This window comes from Drosophila biarmipes, chromosome 2L, assembly GCF_025231255.1.
Source record: "Drosophila biarmipes strain raj3 chromosome 2L, RU_DBia_V1.1, whole genome shotgun sequence".
Taxonomy (NCBI): Eukaryota; Metazoa; Arthropoda; class Insecta; order Diptera; family Drosophilidae; genus Drosophila; species Drosophila biarmipes.
Genome location: NC_066612.1, coordinates 19,418,247 through 19,439,927, shown reverse-complemented (window position 1 = coordinate 19,439,927; position 21,681 = coordinate 19,418,247). Strand labels below are relative to the sequence as shown.

The 21,681-nt window shown below is 43.5% G+C and overlaps 2 protein-coding genes across 2 annotated transcripts in view; one reads left to right on the top strand and one right to left on the bottom strand.

Moving 5' to 3' along the window:
* Positions 1-21,681, bottom strand: part of LOC108033781 (sodium/hydrogen exchanger 9B2) — an 87,236-nt gene that overhangs the window by 28,420 nt on the left and 37,135 nt on the right. The gene's annotated exons all lie outside the window — the stretch shown is intronic.
* On the top strand, positions 1,872-19,965 carry LOC108034217 (zinc finger protein sens). Its single transcript, XM_017109058.3, has 5 exons — positions 1,872-2,919; positions 11,377-12,172; positions 12,639-13,040; positions 13,671-13,852; positions 18,815-19,965. Exons 1-5 carry the CDS (start codon positions 2,481-2,483, stop codon positions 19,180-19,182), a joined length of 2,187 nt encoding a protein of 728 aa, XP_016964547.3. The 5' UTR covers positions 1,872-2,480; the 3' UTR covers positions 19,183-19,965.

Here is a 21,681-nt window from a genome sequence, read left to right as displayed (position 1 = left end):
ATTTCGAGGGGTGTTCAACGACATGTGCGCTCCACCAGAAACCAGACGATACTTTATTTTCAGGGCATTTAAAGATGTCCCACTACCACTGGGTATTTGTTCTCCGAGTTGTGCTTTTAATGTCGCAATTAAATGCATGAGTTTTAAAAAATTAGACGCCCGTCAAAATTGTCTAATTTATGGCTGCCAAAAAGCTTAGCTCCAAAGATGCTTCCCAAATTAAGATACATTGGCTAGACTATGTCTGTTTTGGCTCAGACGTTCCCGTTGAAATCTCAGACAAGAAGAAATTCTACAACTAGCTGAGTTCCTTTGCTTATTTAAGATTTCAGCAAACTTTCACAGTGCTATGTTGCTTAACACCTCCAGAAATTAAATAAGAAGTGGAGAAGTACATATACGATATTATGATATACTTTTTAAATAATTCAATTCGATTCGCTTTAAATAAAAACCTTGAGCTTTCTGTCGATCAACTGTAGTGTTTATAAAATATTCAACTTATATCGAGATCCAAAGCCTCCTTAAACTAAGACTTACAACTCCTTTGACAAGAATATCTTATTTATTATATGAAAATTATATTTTTTGGTGTCTTCCTCCTGTTACATACTTTTGGCCTATTAAAATATTTAAGTTTAGTTAATAAATTTTTGGGACTGAGAGGAAACATAAATTTAAAATATTTGAAACATACTTAAACGTGCTTAGAAAACAAATATCACTTCTAAAACGGAAATGCTATTACACTGCAAAGATAGATTGACTAAAAATTGCGTTCGGAATCCATTTAACTTAAATCAGAAATGGAGACTGTCCCAATTTTAATATTTAAAGTGCAGTTCAGCTATTATTTTTAAAAAAGATGTAATTGAAAAAATTGTCTGTAAAAGTAGTATTAGGCCAATTTTTGGCCTTCTGATCTGATTACGATAGGAAAATAAATTCAGGAATACATTCGCACGATCTGCACTTACACACCTGGTCAGTATTCACCGAAATAGGCGGTGGAATTAAGCACTTGATACTACAAATGTAATTGAATTGCAAACAACGCAAAGGTGAAAATCCTTCGGCCAAAATCATACAGAAGTACCTACTTTCGCCCACTCTTGCCCCCAGGAAATCACTTAGCCACCGTTCGCCGAGGCGGAAACCATTTGAAGTTAATGGCGCAAAAACCAATCGCGAATGCCAAGTCAAAGCCGCCAAAGGGACAAGGGATAGGAAAGGCAATTGGGGGATAGTCAAGTGTGAACAATGCGGCATTGGTGGCTGCGGTGGTGCCAGGAACCACTTGAAATTAAATGGCGCGGGGCACTTCAAACGCCAAAGACAACAGCGATTACCAAATCGATGGCGGATCAACAAAAAGACCTGAAAAAACCAAAAAAGCGAAGGAAAACCAAAGAGCCCGCCCCCAAAAGCAGAGCAGAGGTAAACCAAAGGCCAGCAAACGCACACGCACCACCCCCTGCCAGCCAGGAACCACCACACCGCCACCCACTCACCCCCACCCACCGTCGTGCGGCGGTCGCATTGATTTGAACGAATCAAAGCGGTACGCGCACTAAAAATACCAACAACAAGCTACCAAAAATCCAGATTAACCATGGCCAGCTGGAAAGGGGCGTGGCCAGCGAACGAGACGGCCTGCGAGGCGAACGGTGGTGGCTGTTCCGATTCCACTTGGAGTCGCCGCTGTTCCGCCGTTCCAATTGGAATCACAACCTCCCGTTGTCCCGCTCGCACTCGCGGGCACGGCCTGGGCATGGCGTAACGGTGGTGGTGGTGAGAGGAGAGCACTTCCGCTGAGTGGAAACGCCGAGTGCCGCCGCTCCGCTCGTCAGTCGCCTGTGGACGCTCGCTGACAGCGGTAAAATCGGAGCAAAAGCAATCCGACCGGGTGGAATATACATACAAACGTACTTCATAGATACAGATAAAGCAGCGAGTGCCGTTCTCTCGCTGGGGCTGCGGACGTCGACGTCGCTGCGAAAATCTAGGCAAAATCGCAACACTTGGCGTAGTGGTACTCCGTATCCGGCTAAAAGTCAAGTGCAGGCAGAGGAGCGGCAGAGCGGCAGAGCAGCAGCGCAGCAGCTGCGGCAGCAGAGTTTTCCAAGCTCGGCGGCAGAGATTCACTCTCGGCCGGGCGCCGGCGTCAGCGTTCCACGGGATCCGTGATTAGGTTTTACGGTCTTTCAGTCCGCTCGATGACGCCGAAGCCAGCAGTTATGCTCTCAGCAGCCCAAGAAGCAGCAGCCAAAGCAGCATCAGCACTAAAGCCCTAAATCTGTGACACTTCCTTCCGGTAGCCACGTTGCGTATACGCCACCGTAACCCCATGCCGTCGCGCAAAACCGAAACAGTTTCAGTGCCAAAGCCAAAGAACAAAAGCCAGCCAGCCACAGCTTAAGTTAATCAAAATACAAGAAAAAAAGAAAGAAAAGAAAAACTAAATCAGTGAAAAATCCGAAATGGACGTGGCCAAAATGCAAGCCACTTCCGGTCAGCATCTGCTGCATCCGGCCGCACCGCCCGCCCACCAGCACCACCTGCCCCTCGACTACAGCCTGGGCAACTTCAAGCCAGCCATTGCGGCGGACTTTCCCGGCTCCTTCCTCACCAGCCAGCAGTCGTCGTCGGCCTCGAATTCCGCCTCCTCTTCCTCCGCCTCGCTGCAGGTGCGGGACCTGAGCGCCCTGACGGCCATGGCCACGATACCCTCGCCCACGCAGCTGCTCCACCAGCGCATCCAGATGTCGGCGGACGCCGCCTTGGGCCACCACCAGCAGCAGCCGGCCCACAACTCCAATCCTCCGCAGCCACAGATGCCGCCGGCATCCACCTCGCCGCACGAGTATGCACCCATGTCCGCCTTCAAAGCGGTGCTGCCCAAGAAGCGAAACTCCGACGGTAAGCTTACGGAAAAACGAACTATATTTTTATGTCAGTTAGCGGTTGTAAATGTTATTTCCATGAAATTAGTGAAGATTAGGGGATTTTCGTCACTTTAAAACGTGTATGTGGCTGTGTATTCTTGCATTTTTTTGGAAATATCTATATATCTATGTAATGTAAACTGTTAAATACACTTACCTCTTTGTCGTTCATGTTTTTACATTGAAAATAAGACCGTTTTTTTAAAAGTATCGAAATGAACAGACTGTTTCAATTTAGTTTTTATTTTAATTGATTAAAATAAAATATAAATTATTTGGATTTAAATTCCTATATTTCATTAGAAAAAATAGTTAATCACGAACTCCCTTTTCACTACTACAAAGAGTATGAACTAAGCTGTTTAATTTTAACAAGATAAGGCTTTGAATTTTTAATAAAAAAATATTTAAAAAAAACACTAAAGTCCCAAGCAAATATGACATGATCATTGTTTATAAATCATTGTTTAATAAACATTTTAATTTTTAGTAATCAAAATATAATGTAAAATCACCCTTGTCTGTTGTGGCCTTGCTTTAATTATGGAACTTCCCATTATTAAGGCGAGATGAGTTTCCAAAAGAGCCATACAATCTTTTTATGATTCGTTTTAATTTGTTTTAACCAATTGTCGCCAGTTTCGTTTCAATCAATGATATTTCCAAACCTCCCTCAATATCAGCGTTTGCCAAATTAAATTTTTGTGCAGCCGCCGAACAGATTGGCATAAACCCACTCAGCCCACCGCATTTTATATTCCCCAAGTTAATTAAAAAAAATTAACAAAAAGAGAATGAAACTCAAATCCGTAGCGAACAGCGCCAAATCCCCCACAGGCAAATCCAGGGGCAATGTAGGAATTTTTAAAAAAATTATTTGAATAATGTGTGATTTTAAGTATCGCACTGGCCATGTTCCGGGCGGGGGCCAAAAGGCTGCTCGGTGTCAGCTTAATTGGAAAAAGCCCAAAGTTGCCGGTTCGATGGAAGCGTGGAAAACAAAAATTGTTCAGGGGCAGCAGGAGCAAATACTCATTATTCCGTTTGTGTTTAAGTGTGTGTGCGCGGCGCTTAATGGGCAAATCTTCTGTGCGGACATGGGGCGGAAAAATGGATATCGGGGATTGAAAAATCCATAGCTGGACCACAGATACACAGATGCGGATACCACTGCGAACGGCAAACAATCGGACAAACTCGTAGGTACGCAGTTGAGTCCAGTCCAGATACAGATACATATGTGTGAATGGTCTGTGTATCTCGTATCTGTTTGGCGCCGTTGTCATCGCCATCGCTGTTGAATTTCAAGTATGACCAGTGGATGAATGAATGAGTGTTTGCACGGGAGCCTCAGGCCTCAGTGCTGCGGAATATGGACCTCCCAACTAAGTTTTACAAGGATTTAAATGAAGGATGATTAGATTAGAAGGGCTATAATTTTCAAGCAATTTGTGTGTTTTAATAGGGCTAAAAAATAAATTGTTAAAACATTTATGGTAATCTTAAAATAATATAAAAAATGTTCCAAAAATGGACATACAAGGTATACATCTTAAATTGGTTTAGTTTGCTTAAAAAGTTTAAATAGCTCTTTATATTTAAGGTAGTATTTCCGTGGTGTACTTTTTTTTAAGCCAAAGTCAAAGCAAGCTAGTTTTTTAAAAATGTTTAATCAAAAATGTAAATTGAGAGGAAAGTTAAAGTTTCTCAAAGATCAGAACAACAAGCCCTTCGACTTTATTTTAACTATTTTTTAGCTTTTTGTTTTTTGAAAACTCATTTTTGTAAAAACCAATATCCAAGAGTAAACTCTATCCCTAAGATTTTCCAGAAATAAAAGCTATATCGGCAACACAGCCCCAGCGGGCGAGTGCCTCGCTCACTCGGTCTCTCTGCCATCCCATATTTTTCCACTCATACACACACACGGGGCAGCGACAAGCGGATTTCATTTACCGGCATTACATGTATCCAACGGATATGTTTTTAGCTCTCGACCGCTTCCAGCACAGACATGGATATGCGGAAAAAGCGCACACTCACACAGACCCACTCGCACACTGAATTTTCAATTCCGTTTGCCGCGACAAGCACCCCGCTTTCCCCACGTCGCCCTCTGCCCCTGCCTTTTCCTTTCTCTAGAGAAAATGAATTTCGCTTTGTTTGTTGGAATATTTTCTCGGTTTTTGGTGGGACAATATATTGGTTGATGTGGCCGAAGTTCGCAGGGCTTTTTGGTGACTGATTGGCCCCTCCTGTTAACGGGACGGGGAACTTTGTGGAAATCGTTTGGGCATAACAGTTTAAGCTCTTAAATTTAGTGGATCAAATTGTGGGGATACTTGTTCCCTAAAAGTAGGCTTCATAATTTGCTTCATGGGCCTCTGTTTGGGCCGAACCCTCTTGATCACAAACCTTGCCCCGAGAGGTCACTCAGAAATGTCGTCTCGATATTCCATTAGCCCACCCACCCATAAGTGGATGATCTTAATTTTTTGTCATACGCCACCGCGCCGTATGACTCAATTAATAATGACCACTGCCTTCATTCGATCTAATGCGTAGACTGAAAAAGGGAACTTTGACACCGGCATTTGTGAGTCACGAATTAAGTTAAATTGTGAAAATTGCTCGGACCCAGACTAAAAGCTGACTAATAGTCTGGAAGGGTTCATGGGTTAAATGGCAGCCTGTACTCAAATTACTTGAACGCAGACCTCAGAAGAGCATTGATTCATTCCCAGCTACAAAAAACGCGTTCGCCCCCGCAGAGACATATTTTTCCGGTGATATCAGCCCAAAAATCAGAACGGGTGGCAGCAATTGACATATAAATTAAAGTTTCTGATTTATGTGCAACGTCTATCGGGTTGTAGAGGCTTTTCTGGCATATATATGGTTTCACGAACACACCGATATAAATTTAATAACACATTGTGTTAAGCCGTTTTCAATCACACCAAACAATTGAACAATTAAAAGGGCAATCGGCATATCTCATCTAATAAATAATCTGTTGAGCCGAAGGAGCTAGACAAGCTTATCTATAAGAATTATGGAAAAACTCGTATTTGTCAGCCGAAAAATGATTGGCCTAAATTGTTATCTATTAAACTTGTTGAGCATTTTGCAATTAAGTAATCTAGACTAGAATGAGGTCATCGTTTCTATTAAAACAAAATCAGGAAAATGATAAATTGGGCTTTGGTAAGCAATTTAATCGCTTCTGATCTCTAGATAATCTTATTTCTAGGCACATAAATTTTAATTTTAGTAATTTCCAGTGCATTCTTAGTTCGACACGCCATATCCCCCTCACGAGTACGATCGCATTATTGATCAATAACAAATTGTCGCAACGAAAATCAGAGCAATATTTATGAAATATTTACGACACACGTCGTAATCGTTGTCAACTCATCGCCAGTCATATATTTTTCAACTTCTCACAAGTAGACGAAAATTGGGCACTGTAAATCCATAAAGATATCCAGAACCAGCCGAGCCAGTCAGTCAGCCAAATAAAAGGACAGCCAAAGCCAAATCCACACCCCGTGTATCTGCAAGATACAAAACAGACGGCCTGAGGGTAAGAGATAGTTAACTACGCACACACCGCACACGCGTTATGATTTACGATCCGAGGTAAATACATAACGACATCTAAACATGTCAATATCCTCTGTGGCCAGTTGTAAAATCGAAAGAGTAAAAGTATCATAAAATAAGCGAGCGACCGATAAGTAAACAAAGGCCAATCATCCGCGCACCGCAGACATAGTTCGTGCAACATTAAGAAAGTACTACAGGGCAGCTCAGTTTAGCTCGGTTGTGTTCCGATGGGTTCCCTTCCTCAATGTGTTCCCGTTTTTGTTGTTATTTATGCCTTCGATTGCAGTGAAGTCCGGGTTTATCATCATCGCTTGAATGTTTGACAAAGAAAAATCAATTTCCAGCGCAAAGGAGTAGGGTCCCGCCCTGCCCCGATTGCCATTTGTCACGTCCGTTGTTTGAATATTGAAATTAGAAATGCCCCGATCGATTGCCGCTGCTGATACTATGAAGAACTGCGATTTTCGATATCGAATTTGTACTGCCATAAAAGCTACCAGGGTAGATATCGCTTATAACAACAATAAACCGGCTAGCAGTCTGCACATATGATATCACCTGAATTTGGCTGCGAACAATGGGAGTCATGTGCACCTTTGAACCCAAAAATCACACCGAGTCGAGTCAACCAAATATGATTTTATATATAAATAGGCGCCTATAAATGGAAACTTCTATATCGGATTATTATCATACTTAATTAGAATTTCCCAATGGTTTCTTAGTGCTCCAATAAAACACTATGCCACACTATACCTTCATCTATTAATGGTTTTAGTGAAAACCGTCGGCTGCCTGGGGCCACCAATTAAATGAAATTTATCAGCGAAAGGAAAAAGGTACAAAATTGTAGTCTAAAGTTTAGATAGCCTTCTGATTTATTGCCCAGCGATAAGCAGCTGGGAAAAGGGTGCAATACACGGAGAAGGGGCTTGCGACCGGTGGGGCAGAGTCATCGGAATTCTGCGGGGCCGAGAACCTGATTGATTTGCAGTGTAAAAATAAATAATGTAATTGCAATCGGTGACATTTGCAAGACGCTTCAAAGAAAGGCAGCCGACGGCTGGGAGCCAGCAGCTGATAGGCGATATATGCCTAGCTATGCGTCGAGTGTTTGGATACGCAATCCCCATATAATACCACTCAACGAGTGCAGCTTATGCGGGCTAAAGAGCTCTGCTCTCTCTCCAAACTGATATGCTATCGGTGGGGTAGGCAATCCGAATCCAAATCCCAATCGAAATCCAAATCGAAATCCAATCCCAATCGAAATCCAGACCCAAGCTGAAATCGAAATCTCAACGAATCCGTAAATCAAGCACACACATTCGCAGGCATGCCAACAGACCAAATCATGGCCTAATCTATCCAACCGTTCACAGTTTATGGCCCTCTTCTGGCCATATCGCCTCGGCTCTTTATTATTTATACTGTGCTGTTTTTATTCTTTGCCATTTCCACTTTCATATTTGCCGAAAGCGGAATTTGTTTTTATAATATTACGACCGGTCGGCCCCCGACTACTGTTGCCCAGTACTCGACCGTCGGTTTAATCGAGTCGATACCTTCGAAATACTTTGCACCCACTCCGGCGCCTCTCGGTTTACTGATTTTGCACCTACAAGAGGTGCCATAAATTACGGGGAGCTGTGAATATGTTAAGAAGCTAAATGAGCTCATGAGTCTAAGTAATCATACGCTTGGCATACATCTTTACTGAAGGAGGACATTTATTTTTGCAAATCGTAAATCATTTAAGTCTTACAATAGTAAATGATGAATGATTTTTTTTTTAGAAGTTATTTCCTAAAAATAATCCCATAACAGGTATTAATAAACATAATCTATTTAATTATAATCAGCATCTCAATAACTGGTCACCAAATTGAATTACCAAAAACAATTCGAAATATTTCCAAATATTTGCAAAACAATTTAAGTAATAACACCCCGGCAAATTGAACAGGCAGCCAAGTAATTATAAATGAAATTCCAGATATCAACACCTCCTGTAGGAAAGCGTTAACCCAAACCAAATTGTAATGGCTGCAAATCGCCCCCAAACAATAATAATCCTGGCGGAAGCCGGGAAGTGGGCGGGAGGACACAAAACAGGGCGCAGGATAACAATGATTTCAATTACCATGCAGTGTCGAATAATTATTTTACCTTCTTCCTTTTTATGTGAACAAGTGCGTGGAGTGCGTGAATATTGCTCCCGGGCGGATAAAAACAGATGAACGTCGAACCCGGAGGGGAAGGACTATCTGATGGGTGTTTGGGGTGGACGCGGGCCATGCCTATGTCTAATGTTCACAAATTTATGACTTTGCTGCCGACCGTCGAGGGGTCGTTGATGCCACTTTGCCAGCCTCCAGCAGCCGGAGGACTCGCCACCCTGGAGCGACATCGGGCACATGCTTAAGCTCATTATTATTGTTTAAACAAGTCACTCTACGTGGGCCACCAAGATCCACTTGCCCTGGCCTGGTCCTAACTCCCGTTCCTCCTGATGGTCCTGCCCTGCTCCTTGGGGTTGCTTGCGGCCCACAAGCTTCCGCCGACCGTTAAACGTTTCCAATTTTATGTTCCTATAGTACGCGTGGGCCTGAGCTCCCCTGCCCAGCTCTGCCTTCTGGTGGTTGTGCGATTGTCTCGTCCTCCATTCGATTCGAATTTGTTTTTGGCTGGTGGAAATGCTCTCGGGACGATTGCGTACATAATTAGGAGGAAAGGGTTGGGTTGCACCGGGACACATTTGCCATAATGTCAATGATTAAAATTTAGATTTTTAGGGGAAGGGTAGGGCGTAGTTTTCCTGCCATAGGGTGGCTTAATAAGGCTCACATTTCTACGTTGTTTGAAACAATAATAAAATTAAATTTTTAACAAAAAAGAAAAAAAGTTGAATTAGAAATGCAATCTTACCTGTATATCATGATTTAAAAACTTGCATTTTCTTATAAACATTTTTGTACATTTAAAAAAGCATTATAATTCTTTTAAAAACTATTTTCGGCAGAAGGTTTATGTCTTCCGTACTTAGTTTCAATTCCGACTGAGTTAAAAATTACTTTTATAAAAAAACCGATTAATTTGTAAGGCAACCTATTGTAGTGATGATCAAAGGAACCCAAATCGGTCCGGATTATGGGCAATTTCCATATTTAAAAGCACTTAGAAGCAGAAACCGGAGTCCCAAGAACAAAGTTCGAGCAAAAATAACAGCAGTGAGGATTGCAACAACAGCAGAAGGGCAATAAAAACACTTGACACTCTGGCAGGAAAGGCAGGAGAAGCGGGCGAGCAGCCACCCCCACTCGCATCTCAGTATCTGATGGATACGTTTTGCCCTGCCTGCGTTTAGTGCGTGGGCTTTGTTTATATTTGCTTGGCTTTGCGTTTTGCCGCCTCACTGACTACGGACTATGAGTTTGACTATGGCCGGGAATCAGAGTCCGCCCCCGTATTTTCGTGTTTTCCGCCTACATCCCCCTGCCGCCTCGGCAGTTACTTTTATCTGCGTGGCGAATTAGAATGTTGTCAAATTGTTATTCTTTTGTTGCGATGCGGATTCATTCATTCATTCGATTCGCCTCAGGCCTCAGCCCGCGTCGCGGTTTTCACTTGGCTGGCAAGCAGAACACGGCATACCCCTTTCCCACCACCCCTGTCCTGTGCGCCTGCGTCAATTTGCACACGCGGAATGTCGCCGGAGTCGAAGTCGCAGTTCCTAGCCCGAGCCCGAGCCCAAGCCCACCCATCCTCCGCCCGAAGACCCCGATTTCCCCGGAACGCTGTGTGTTTTCTGTTTTGTCATGCTCCATTTAGCCGAGTGCGGACCGAACAGATGTTCTATTTAAACGCACATTATTATTATTTCATTTCGACAGGCGATAGACTCCGAGGATGTGTGTTTTGTGGGGTGCACCAGGCAAGAGTTGTGAATGGGAACTCCTGGGATGCCATATAGGGATTTTTTAGAGAGCGGATTTTTAGGGAAATAGTACTTTTTTAATACACATTTTTATCATTTTTAAAATATTTAGATATTTTTAGGCAATGCACATATAAATACCTAAGAAGTAGACACATATGATTGGAAAAGTGTTGTTGGGCAGAAAACAAGTTCTTTTTTTTATTATAATACATATCACTATAACTTTGTAGGTTGTTCCTAAAACCGACATTCTTGTCGGGTGGCTGGGCCTGTCCAGGGGCGTGCCGACTTCAACCCTGAGCGCCGGCGCCGTATCCGCACACGGATTTGTATCTGTGTCCGGGGCCATCATCGCTGGCCAAAGATTTCGGGGTGACGACGCCGAATGATGACGCGTTGATGTCAAATGCGGAAAGCGGTTCGCGGGAGGGGAAGGATTCGTTGATTAGGGTGAATTAATGGTCATGTAAGGTGGATTAGGCGATTGAATACGAAAATAATTACATTTGAAATTCGATACGCCGCCAACTGGCGCACATACGAGGGCGATCGTCGTGTGTGAGGCTGCACAGGTGGATTCCCCTGCCCTTTTTCTCTCAGTGAGTGATTGATGATAGGGCCTAGGCTTTGCTCTGATTTTACTAAACGACCTACCAAGGGAGATCGCCCCAATGCTTCAGTAAAATGCAAGCACATGACAACTCAATAGAAATTACTCATATAATTATTTTCCTTGCATTAGGATGATATAGTTGTCTAATAAGTTTGCAAAACAACTATCATTATTCATTATATTTATTTTTATAACACCTCAACAGGCTGTCACATAAATTATGATACCAATGAATTCCCAACTAAAACCTCTCCTTGTATTTTCAGACACCTCGCTGGCATTTAGCATAAGCAGACTGGTCAAGACTGAACAACTGACGGCGATGGCGGCGGCGGCCGTTGGCCTGAAGCCGCCGACTTCTCTGGAGGACAACAACAACTCAATCTCGATGCTGAGCAAAAACCAGCAGATGCAGCAGCAGCAACAGCAACAACAGCAGCCCCATCTCTCCCAGTGTTCCAAGCCGGCCTTCATCAGCGCCAGCGAGAAGCTGCGCCGCCAGTCGCGCTCCCGCTCCAGGTCGAGATCCCGCAGTCCCTGCTCCTCGCAGATCGACATGGAGGATGCGGAATCGCACCACTCCCTGCACTCCCGCTCCCGATCCCGTTCCCGCTCTCGCTCCCATTCCCGCTCCCGCTCGCACTCCAGCAGTTCGTCGGTAGAGCTGGAGGTGGACTCGCCTCCCGGCAGTCCGAGGATCAGCTCGCCCAGCGGCACCTCTGCCTCCGCCTCCGAACTACTGATCACCGCCAATGGTGGTGGTCGTAGCATAGGATCCAAAAAGTCGGACCTCTTCTCCGTATCCGCTCTGCTTCGACGGGATGAGCCGCCGGCGAGAAGGACGCCCAGGAGTCCGCCCCTGGGACATCTGACCACCAGCGGCCTGGCCATGCCCTTCAATCCGCTGGAGGCGATGCGCCAGGGATATCCGCCCAACTACGATGCGGCCATGTTCCAGCGACCGCTCTTCTCGCCCGCCCTGCCCTTCTTCGCCGCCGTCGCCTTCCATCAAGGGCAGCAGCAGCAGCAACAGCAGCAACAGCAATCCGGTCTGGGTGCAGGGTAAGTGATGCATCCTTAAGGATCCCTGGTAGTCCAAAGAGAGCCAGAAAAATACCAAATTAAAAATGGTATTTTCTTTGAGGAAACTATTTCCGTCTTCTTCTAGAAGAGCAGCTTTAATTTCTGGAATTCTATCTATCAATGCTCATTAGTTTTATTTTAAAAAATATCATATTTTATGATTGTTTTTTATACATGCTATTGAAAGTCTCATTTAATAACTATTATATCTTTTGTTGTTAAAGACATACAAATGTTTATTTATATAGCATACCTTTTGATTTATACTGGACTAAGCACTTTAAATATTATACAAATTCAATTCCCTTCTGAATATAGTTCTAGCTAAAGGGCTAGAAAGCACAATTTCATTACCAGATTAGCTCCCCTTTCCATGCACATCTAGATACTTTGCAGCTCGGGACCCATTTTAATTAACTCGCCTCAATTAAATGTGTTTCCACAGCTACCATCCGGATTCGCAGGAAAATCTCTTCCGTCTGCGGAGTCTAATGGTGCCGCTCCAATCCGCCGGACAGAACAACTCCTCGGCGGCAGCGGCGGCGGCAGCAGCTGCGGCGGCGGCCGTTGGAGTGGGTGTGGCCGGGGGGATGGGCGTGCCACCCAGCGGCGGGCATCTCGGCCTGCCCCACTCGCCCCACCTGCACCACTTCCACCACATGGCCGCCAAGTGGCCGGGCCTGCACCAATTCAGCGACCTGTACTCGTGCATGAAGTGCGAGAAGATGTTCTCCACGCCCCACGGCCTCGAGGTCCACTCCCGCCGGACGCACCACGGCAAGAAGCCCTACGCCTGCGAGCTCTGCAACAAGACCTTCGGCCACGAGGTCAGCCTCAGCCAGCACAGGTATGTGTAGAATGCCACCCACCGCGGGGGGGAAAGGGGGTACATGGCCGGCCACTGCATGCCAACACTCAAGAAAATTAGTAAAGGAAGAAGAATAAAAGACAAGATACTATATTTTTAAATAAATCTAATTAAATAATTACAAATAACAAAGGAAAATAAGTTCTTAAAATTTGTAAAATAATTTTATTAACGAAGTCAAAAGTTCGAGTTATGTCAGTTAGATTGCGTAGGAATGTTTATTTTCTACATCTCTTTGTATAATCAAGAAAAACTTTTCAAAAATTTTAAAAATAAGTATATAGCTTTTATTTAATTTTATGCTTTATTATATACAACCTAGAATGTTCTGAACTCAATTTACGCAAACATATGATGAAATTCTTAGAAAAACCATATTATTTTTCGAGTGTAAAGAGTGGTCTTCCTGCCTGGGACAGTGGCCGACACTCTGCATTACTTAATTTAGCCAAAATGGCTGGATTTCAGCCTGACCAAATGTTTGCCTTTGTGGCTGTAGTTAAAACACGTCCACTTCCGCCTTTGGGGACTTACCGGACCTTAATTACGCCGTCGCTCGTTACTGGCACCCCACTAATCCCCCACTCCCCTCTACCCCTCCCGTTGCAGGGCGGTGCACAACGTGGAGAAGGTGTTCGAGTGCAAGCAGTGCGGCAAGCGCTTCAAGCGCTCCAGCACCCTGTCCACCCACCTGCTCATCCACAGCGACACGCGGCCTTATCCCTGCAACTACTGCGGCAAGCGGTTCCACCAGAAGAGCGACATGAAGAAGCACACCTACATCCACACAGGTAAGCAGTTCAGTGGGGCACATGAAGAGGTACTCCATTATAAGACACAGAGACACAGAGGAGAATGATTAAAAAGTGTTTTTAAATCTTAACTGAATATAAAATAATAGCAGTTATAGTTATAACAGTTTTTTGTTTTAAGAACTGTTTCTTTTAATAAAAATCTTTTAAAGCTAGGAACTTTCTTTAATTAAATATTTAAGGGAATTAGCTTATTCAATTAAAATATTTATTATTTGGGTACTATTTTTAATAAATTACTACAGAATATAGTTAGTCGTGATAGGAATATACGTGGAATGCCTAGTATATCACATGCTGGGATTAAAGAGTATCACGAATCACAGGTCCCGGGGTAGTTATGCACAATTCTAACCCAAAACCAGAGTAACTTTAAAGAATTTCGCCATACACAAACGCAGGGAATGGTTTCATGGGTGGCTAGGGGGGGCTTTCAGGGGGTTTGTAAGCGTCGCCATTAAAGCGCTGAGCGAACCACCCCGAAAGCCGCAGTCGCCAGTTGCAATTACAGTTGCCATCGGCAGAACCAGATATAGCGAAATCTCGGGGGGCGTCGGTGGGGGAGGGGGTTCGAAAAAATGGAGCAGACGACAGCTGAAAGAGCACCCAGTTCGCTCTCCGGAAATCGCAGGGGAGGTGTTCAGGGTGAGAGAGCGAGAGAGAGCTGTGATAAGAATCTGAAGCCGAAAGAATCCATCTATATACTGGAAGGCCTGCACACAGATACCCCAGACAACACTCACACATACCGACACCGACACGGAGAGAGAGAGAGTGAGAGCGACAGATAGAGAGAGAAAGGCGGGCTGAGAAATCACAGCCGACCAATGAAAAATTTAGTCAAGAGATTTTGATTTCCTGTTTTATACGCGCGCACTCACACGAATAACAAATACGAGGCGCACACATCGCCGCCGTGCAGTGGTGTAGGTGCAGGTTCACACACACCCCCGGCAAGCCGAAAACGAAACGGAACTGAAACGCCATTGCGAAACGGGCAAAAAGGAACTGCCGCAGGGGAGAAGGTCGTTGGGTGGGGCCGACACATCCGCATTAGCATCGATTTCAAGTTCCTGATGGCTACGTGAAAATGTCGAATCTCAAAAGCGATTTGTTCTAGTTTAAAGTCCCCCTTCACACTGTACCGAAGTTTATGACGCGGTATGGTAAAAGCAGTTTGGGAGTTTTCCAATTCTAATCAAGATACCCCTACAGTTTCTATTTTAGTTAAAACTATTTTTCCTTTTTATTAAAAACAAAAAATAATTGTATACTGGTTTTACTATTTGGCCATTTGGCATTAAATTCAAAAATATTAACAACTATTTCTGGAACATATATTAAAATTTATGTAAAAACAAAAGCTGATCCATTAAAATCATTTTAAATTCAAAATATCTTAAATGGGTTCTCAAAGAATCAATTATATTTGTTATTTAGGTCTACTTAAATAATTAATCGTATGTTTTCCGATATATGATATAAATCGGTAAACTTTAAAATACTTCTTCATACATCTAATAAAGCTCACAACTCTGTGCAACCTCGATCAATATTTCGACCGTCCATTCCATTAAATTCATTCGCTATAATCATTGCATTAATGCTGCTTCAGATTTCATTGGTATACACGCACACTGGATCATTAAGCATAAAAAGCGAAATTCCTGTTCGGCTGGAAATCAGTTTACAAATGGCAAGGATAATAACCTCTAATAAGCAGACTTTCCTCGCTGATGCGTCTGGCGAAATCAGTGAAAGAGAAATCAGCACCCCTACAAAACCCGCACAGACATGCAGAGAGAGAAAGAGAAATATTCCAGACATTTTTATCGTTTGCCGTCTTCGATTTAGGACGTGTGCCTCCCCCTTTTCTCCTCGAGGGGCCCAAAACACCATACCCACCAAACGCACATGTGGCCATGTTGGCCCCAACATTTCAAGATTTCCCATCCAAGTGCCTTGCTTTTTCTTGGGTTCTGCTCGGTTCGCCTTGCTTTCCTTACGACTTATCCTTAATTTTCCTTCTTGTGTCGAGACGTGTTTCCATCCCAGACAGCAGATTTTTCCTCCTTTCATCTGATGTGATTTTTTCGGAACAATTTCCTCGGTTTCCTGCGCATTTTCGTATTTACTTTTTGGCAAAATGTTTTATATGCTTAGTCCGTGCCTTTCCCGCATTTCCCTCTGTTTTTTGTGTTTCGCTTTTATTTCCTTGCCTCAGATTTTCGTTTTCGTCAATTTATGCGCTATAAAAAGACGAGAGGGAAAACATTTTAGAATTGTTTTATTTATTCATGACTTTTGTTTTGCATTCCAAAGTTCAATCTTAGTGTGTCTGAGGTGCAAAAGGTGTTTTGGGTGAAGCAAAATCGATAATTTAACCAGAGAAATGCCTTTAAAGTGGTGTAAAGTCGTTTTTTTCTTTTCAGCTTAAGCGCTTTAGATGGGCAGACTCAAGAAATTTAACTAGAACCCACCAAAGGCCAATATATTGAACTGCATTTTATGATCAATTTAAAAAAACTTCAGAGCATATATCAGAGGTTATATCTATCCCACAGTGCTATACAATATTTTCCCCTCCATTTTTTGGTATGGGAAAAGTAAATACAAACCCTTTTGACCCGCTGTTAGTTTCAAATCATTTCCCAAATCAAACCAAAGCAATTTGCCCCTCTGTTTCGCCGTCGCTCCACAGGGCGTATGCGTGATTTGATTCCCACCGCTTAGCGAAAATTGCCAGGCCACCAAATACGTTGCGAACGTGTTGAATTAGGAGGAAAGTTCAGAGTAGCACCTCTAAAGCTTAAAACATTAGAAGACTAAAAGGAAAGCCATTCAGAAGGCAGCCAAGATTTAAAAGTATTTCCACAATGTGCTGCCATAAAATGCCTTGAAAAAAAAGCAAAAAAGTTGGCCCCGGATAGGTACATAAGTTTCGTTTGCGGGGCTACAGCCTCGAGACCAGGGCCACCTACCCCACTTTCCTTTCGAAATCACCGACGGCCGACGGGATTTTTCTATTTCCTTACTTTTTCCCCCTTTCTTTGGTCTCGTTAGTGCTCGTGGGCCGTTTTGGCCGTGATAAATAATAAAAGCTGCTCTATAATCTCTGCGACTACGTGACGTTATTTGTGCCGATAGTGCACGAACGTGCCCCGAGCGGTGGACCCCAGAGCCGGAGTCCTCCGCAGCCAGATTCTGCATCCAGGCATGCTCGGTGAGGCCAACTGAGAGCAGGCTCCGGGCCTGACTGCTCAATTTTACTGTTGCTCGACCTTCCACTTGGCCACCCAGCCCTCGCACCACCCCTCCCCAATGCTCCTGCTCAAGGAAAGAAATCCCCATGCCCCGGGAGCTGAAAGTTGAATCAGAGCACATCCCTACGGTCGAATGTTTCACAATCACGTCGCTGCAATTCCATTATATACAACGAAGCTGTCTTCCGTTTCGTTCGCTGGCTCCGAGCCCTCTCTCGCGCTCACCCCCCTCTCTCTTACTCCCCCTACTCCCCCTATATACCCGTATCTCTGTTTGTTTTCTATATACACTTCCCCAACTCTCGGTAGGGAGCCACGGAGTCAGGTCCTCACAAGCTAGCATGTTGTCGTCGTTATTTTGTTGCCGTCGCCCCAATCTCTTGCTGTATATACACTCCTACGAGTGTGTGCAAGGGTAGCTGTGTGGGTGCGGTACATAGAGTGTAGCCCAACAAGTCTACGCCACTATCTCCGTGGCATACGGGGCTACAGATAAGCAACTACAAGTGATTATATACCATTGTGAGCAGCAGAAAAGAGTGCAGACGGCAAATAAATGTAATCAAAGTTTTGGTTTCTACTCGTATAAAGCGTAGATACGAATAAGTTTGTTTTAATTAAAACAAGGCTTAGTTATGTTCAGTATAAGATATGTAATTCGAAAGTGGAATATAAATATCTACAAAGAGCGAGAGGTTTATTACAACTTCTGACCACCATTAAACTTTCCCCAACAAAAGACCAGATATAAGCTTTCAAATTACACTTATATCCTCCTCATTCCCCCTGTAATTACTGAGATTTCATTACGGCCAGCGATATTTTCATGACATTTCTGGCTCCAGAAAAATCGTTCATTTCGAAAGCCGCTTTCCTCTCAAATCTCTAATGAAAAATTCAACAGCATGAAAATGAGCAATAAATGGGGTATAAAGCGCAGAAATGGGGGAAGCCCCGAAACACGCATAAGAAAGGAAAAAGAACCCCGCAAAATTGCTTTCAAATGGTATCAGAGCAAGGAGAATTCCGACTTTAAGTGCGAGCGCAACCACAGAACATCACCCTGATGGACCAAAAAGTTTAAATTTAAAAAACGCCAGGACTTTCGTCCCTGATTCTGATGGGGAGTGGAATTGGGGCGGTGGATGTGGATTCTGCCTGCGGTCTGCGGAGATGACTTACATGGAGTCTTGGGGTCCAGTGGGCTGGGTGGGTTGGTGAATGCTTCTGTCTGGCGACGATACGCTTTTTTCCGGGGGTTGTCGCTCGAGATGCGATGTGTGTGTGCGCCAAGGGGCGGAATCAGGGAAGCACAAAAGTTGCTAAAATGGCGCACACTGGTTGAGAATTCAGACAGCAGTTAGTTGGAGCTTAGCCTAGCAGATGGTATTAAGCGCAACATTCGTATCACATGCAAATTTGGTTTCTTTCAATAGGAAAACATCCCATGAAGAGTAATGATAATTATTCAATGAAGTAAAAAATAAATACATTATAAAGAAATTACTTTCATGCCTGTATAGCAACATATAGATATACTGCAGGACCTATTAACTTTTTAGAATTCGAAGTTAAAGATATGCACCCAAAAATGATTGAAATGAGTCCCAATTTGTCCCAGCTTCACCTCCATTAAGCGAGCTCAACTAACATGCGTTCTTTCCCTCCATCGTTGCAGGTGAGAAACCGCACAAGTGCCAGGTGTGCGGCAAGGCCTTCAGCCAGAGCTCCAACCTGATAACGCACTCCCGCAAGCACACCGGCTACAAGCCCTTCTCCTGCAAGCTCTGCCACAAGGCCTTCCAGCGGAAGGTGGACCTGCGGCGGCACAAGGAGACGCAGCACACGGACCTCCGGGTCCACCTGGGCAAGGTGGACTTCATGTCGGCGGCGGCGGCAGCGGCGGCCTCTGCCGAGCTGGCCGGGTCGATGCCAGCCGGAGTCTCTGCGGGCACTCAGGGAGCCAGTGCGGTCAGCTCCGGTTCGAATGGAGGAGCTCCTCCGATGGGCAGCCTGAACTGCCAGAAGGTGTCGCTGCTGGCATAACCTGAAAACCAATCCGCAATCCAAATCAACCGCAACCCTTGTGCAATAGACGGAAGTGAAAAGCTTCGCCAAGCGTTCTCCTCTGCTTGAAACCAAAACTCCAAAGGGAAAAGATTAAACAATTTAAATAGTTTTAAGACAGCCAGTTAAACCAAAAATATTTCCAATGTTGCCAAAAAAAAGAAAATAGCAAAGACAAATTTAAATCAATTACAGCAGCACTATAGTCAGTCTCGAGTTCTCATTAAAATGTAATCATATTGCCATCTTGCGAACATACCAAAGCTATTCCAGATCGATGGGAGTTTCCATGTTTTTCTTTATGTATCTCTGTCAGTTTAAATTGCTGTGGCCACGAGAGCCAGCCAAAAATCAAAATCAAATTAAGAAGTTCCAGCAATATGAACTGTGCGTGTCGTACTTTGTAAAATGTAACAAATAAAATCCAATATATAAACCCATTCGAAAGCGTGAAGGCAAAACTAAAATGTTCCGAGTTTTCGCTTCTAGATAGTTGTGAAATTTTAACTAAATCGCTGTATTATGCAAACTATTTTGATATTATATCATTCCAATGAATTTAGTCTAATTAATAAATTTTTTAACTTATTTATACATATTATGTGTATGTATGTAAAAACCGCTAAACAAATATATATGAATATATTTTCATTTTAATGTTCAACAAAATAATGTATGTAATATTAACATAACAACTATGAAAACGAAAATTAATCTACATTCTAAGTATTTTTATGTTTTCAAAATAAATTGAATTTATTAAGCAAATGTGAAACTTAATTCTTTTGGGGTTGGGAGAAGTAGAAGTGGGTGTATAGATAGGTCTAACCTTCATTAATATAATTTGAAAACCACAAGACACACATCCCTTACAGTGTCAATAGCAAGTTGGACAAGAACTTTTTGAATTCAGAAGGCAAACTGGGATCGGAATTTCATAAAGGCCTTCGAATAACCCTGAGCGTCAACGCGCACATAGAAATATTAAAAACTCACACGTTTATCCCCGAGAATTATAAACAAGAATATTCAAAGTCGCATGATTAAATCATGAGTGGGTGAAGCCCACTCGAATTTGTTTTCTATTCCCCAACGTGTCCAGCCGCAGATATCAAGATATCAAATATCACGTACGAGACAAGGGTAGCCATCAAACCACCCAGCCATTTCCATCTCCCATGCCATCTTCCATCTTCATCGGGGAGCTTGTGTCTCTACCAAATTTGACAATAAAAAATATATAAATTGCAAACGCTGGATACGGCGAGCACAAGGTACAACCTCCTCCTCCTGGAATCGGACTATTCCCCAGTCTGCAATTTGCACAGCGGCAAATTGTCTACTTTGCAAATGGAGTTGAGCTGTAGCCAAACCAATTTCATCAATAAAAAATATTTCTGTCTACCTTTCGTGAAGCGGTGAGATACTTTTTGCTTACCCCTTTCTGCATTTGACAATTTCAATAAGGATAAATAAAAAGGTGGGGTACGTGAGTATAGCTACGAAATGTAAAATGAAATGGTTTGGAAAATATGTAGAAAATGCTACAAGGTGACGGTAAGAACGATTGCTCATGTGGATAAATTTTGTTTGTAGTACAATATACTTTGAGAATACAAAATAGAATCAACCAGGTAATTTGTTTTTAAATACATGGAAGTTCCCACGATTATGCTAGCACATTTGCAGTGCTGACGGCGATTATGGGTTCTCGAATAAAAATTAATAGCTAACTGACGGGGAGAATGGTACGAAGGGCGCAGCCGTATGTTAATTTGTGCAATGATCGATAGCATCCTGCGATTTAATCAACAAACGCTTGTGCCGCCCGCAACAAAAGCAAAGCCCCAAGATCAGCCGACCATGGGCGAGTCGTCGACCGAGGCGTTGGTGATCATAAAACATTGATCAATCAATCTTAAACGATCTGAAAAAGTCACAAAATCAGCAACTTCCGTCGCGCAGAGGCACGAGTTGAGCGAGTGGAATCGAAATAGCACGGAGCTGATCTTTACATTATTGATTGAGCGAGCGTTTTACGATTGCATAAAACAAAAAGCATAAGCCATGGAGTCACCATGCGGGTTCTTTGAACGAATTAAACGCAATTAGCTGAAGGTACTTCAAGCCCGAAATGGGGCGGGAAATCGGTCCCGTCAGGATCAGCTCTTCTCAAGAGGGGCTGTGCTTTTAAAGTCATTCCACAAGACCATCTGCGTGCCAGTGAATTTACCCAAGGCGATCTTAATGCGAATTTATTGCCGCCATCATTATGGCTCTGAGACATGAAAAACGTTTGGGGCGATGACTAAAGACTTTTCAACAGCTCTGCACCCTTTCTTGTATCTCCGAACTCGATTATGCTGGCCGTTTTCGTTCCGGATGAACACGAACTGAACGTCGGATAAGACAATGGATCTTAATTGCCCTTTATTTTCGGGAAAAGGGCTATTAAGTTACTCAAAACTTGTGCTCAAG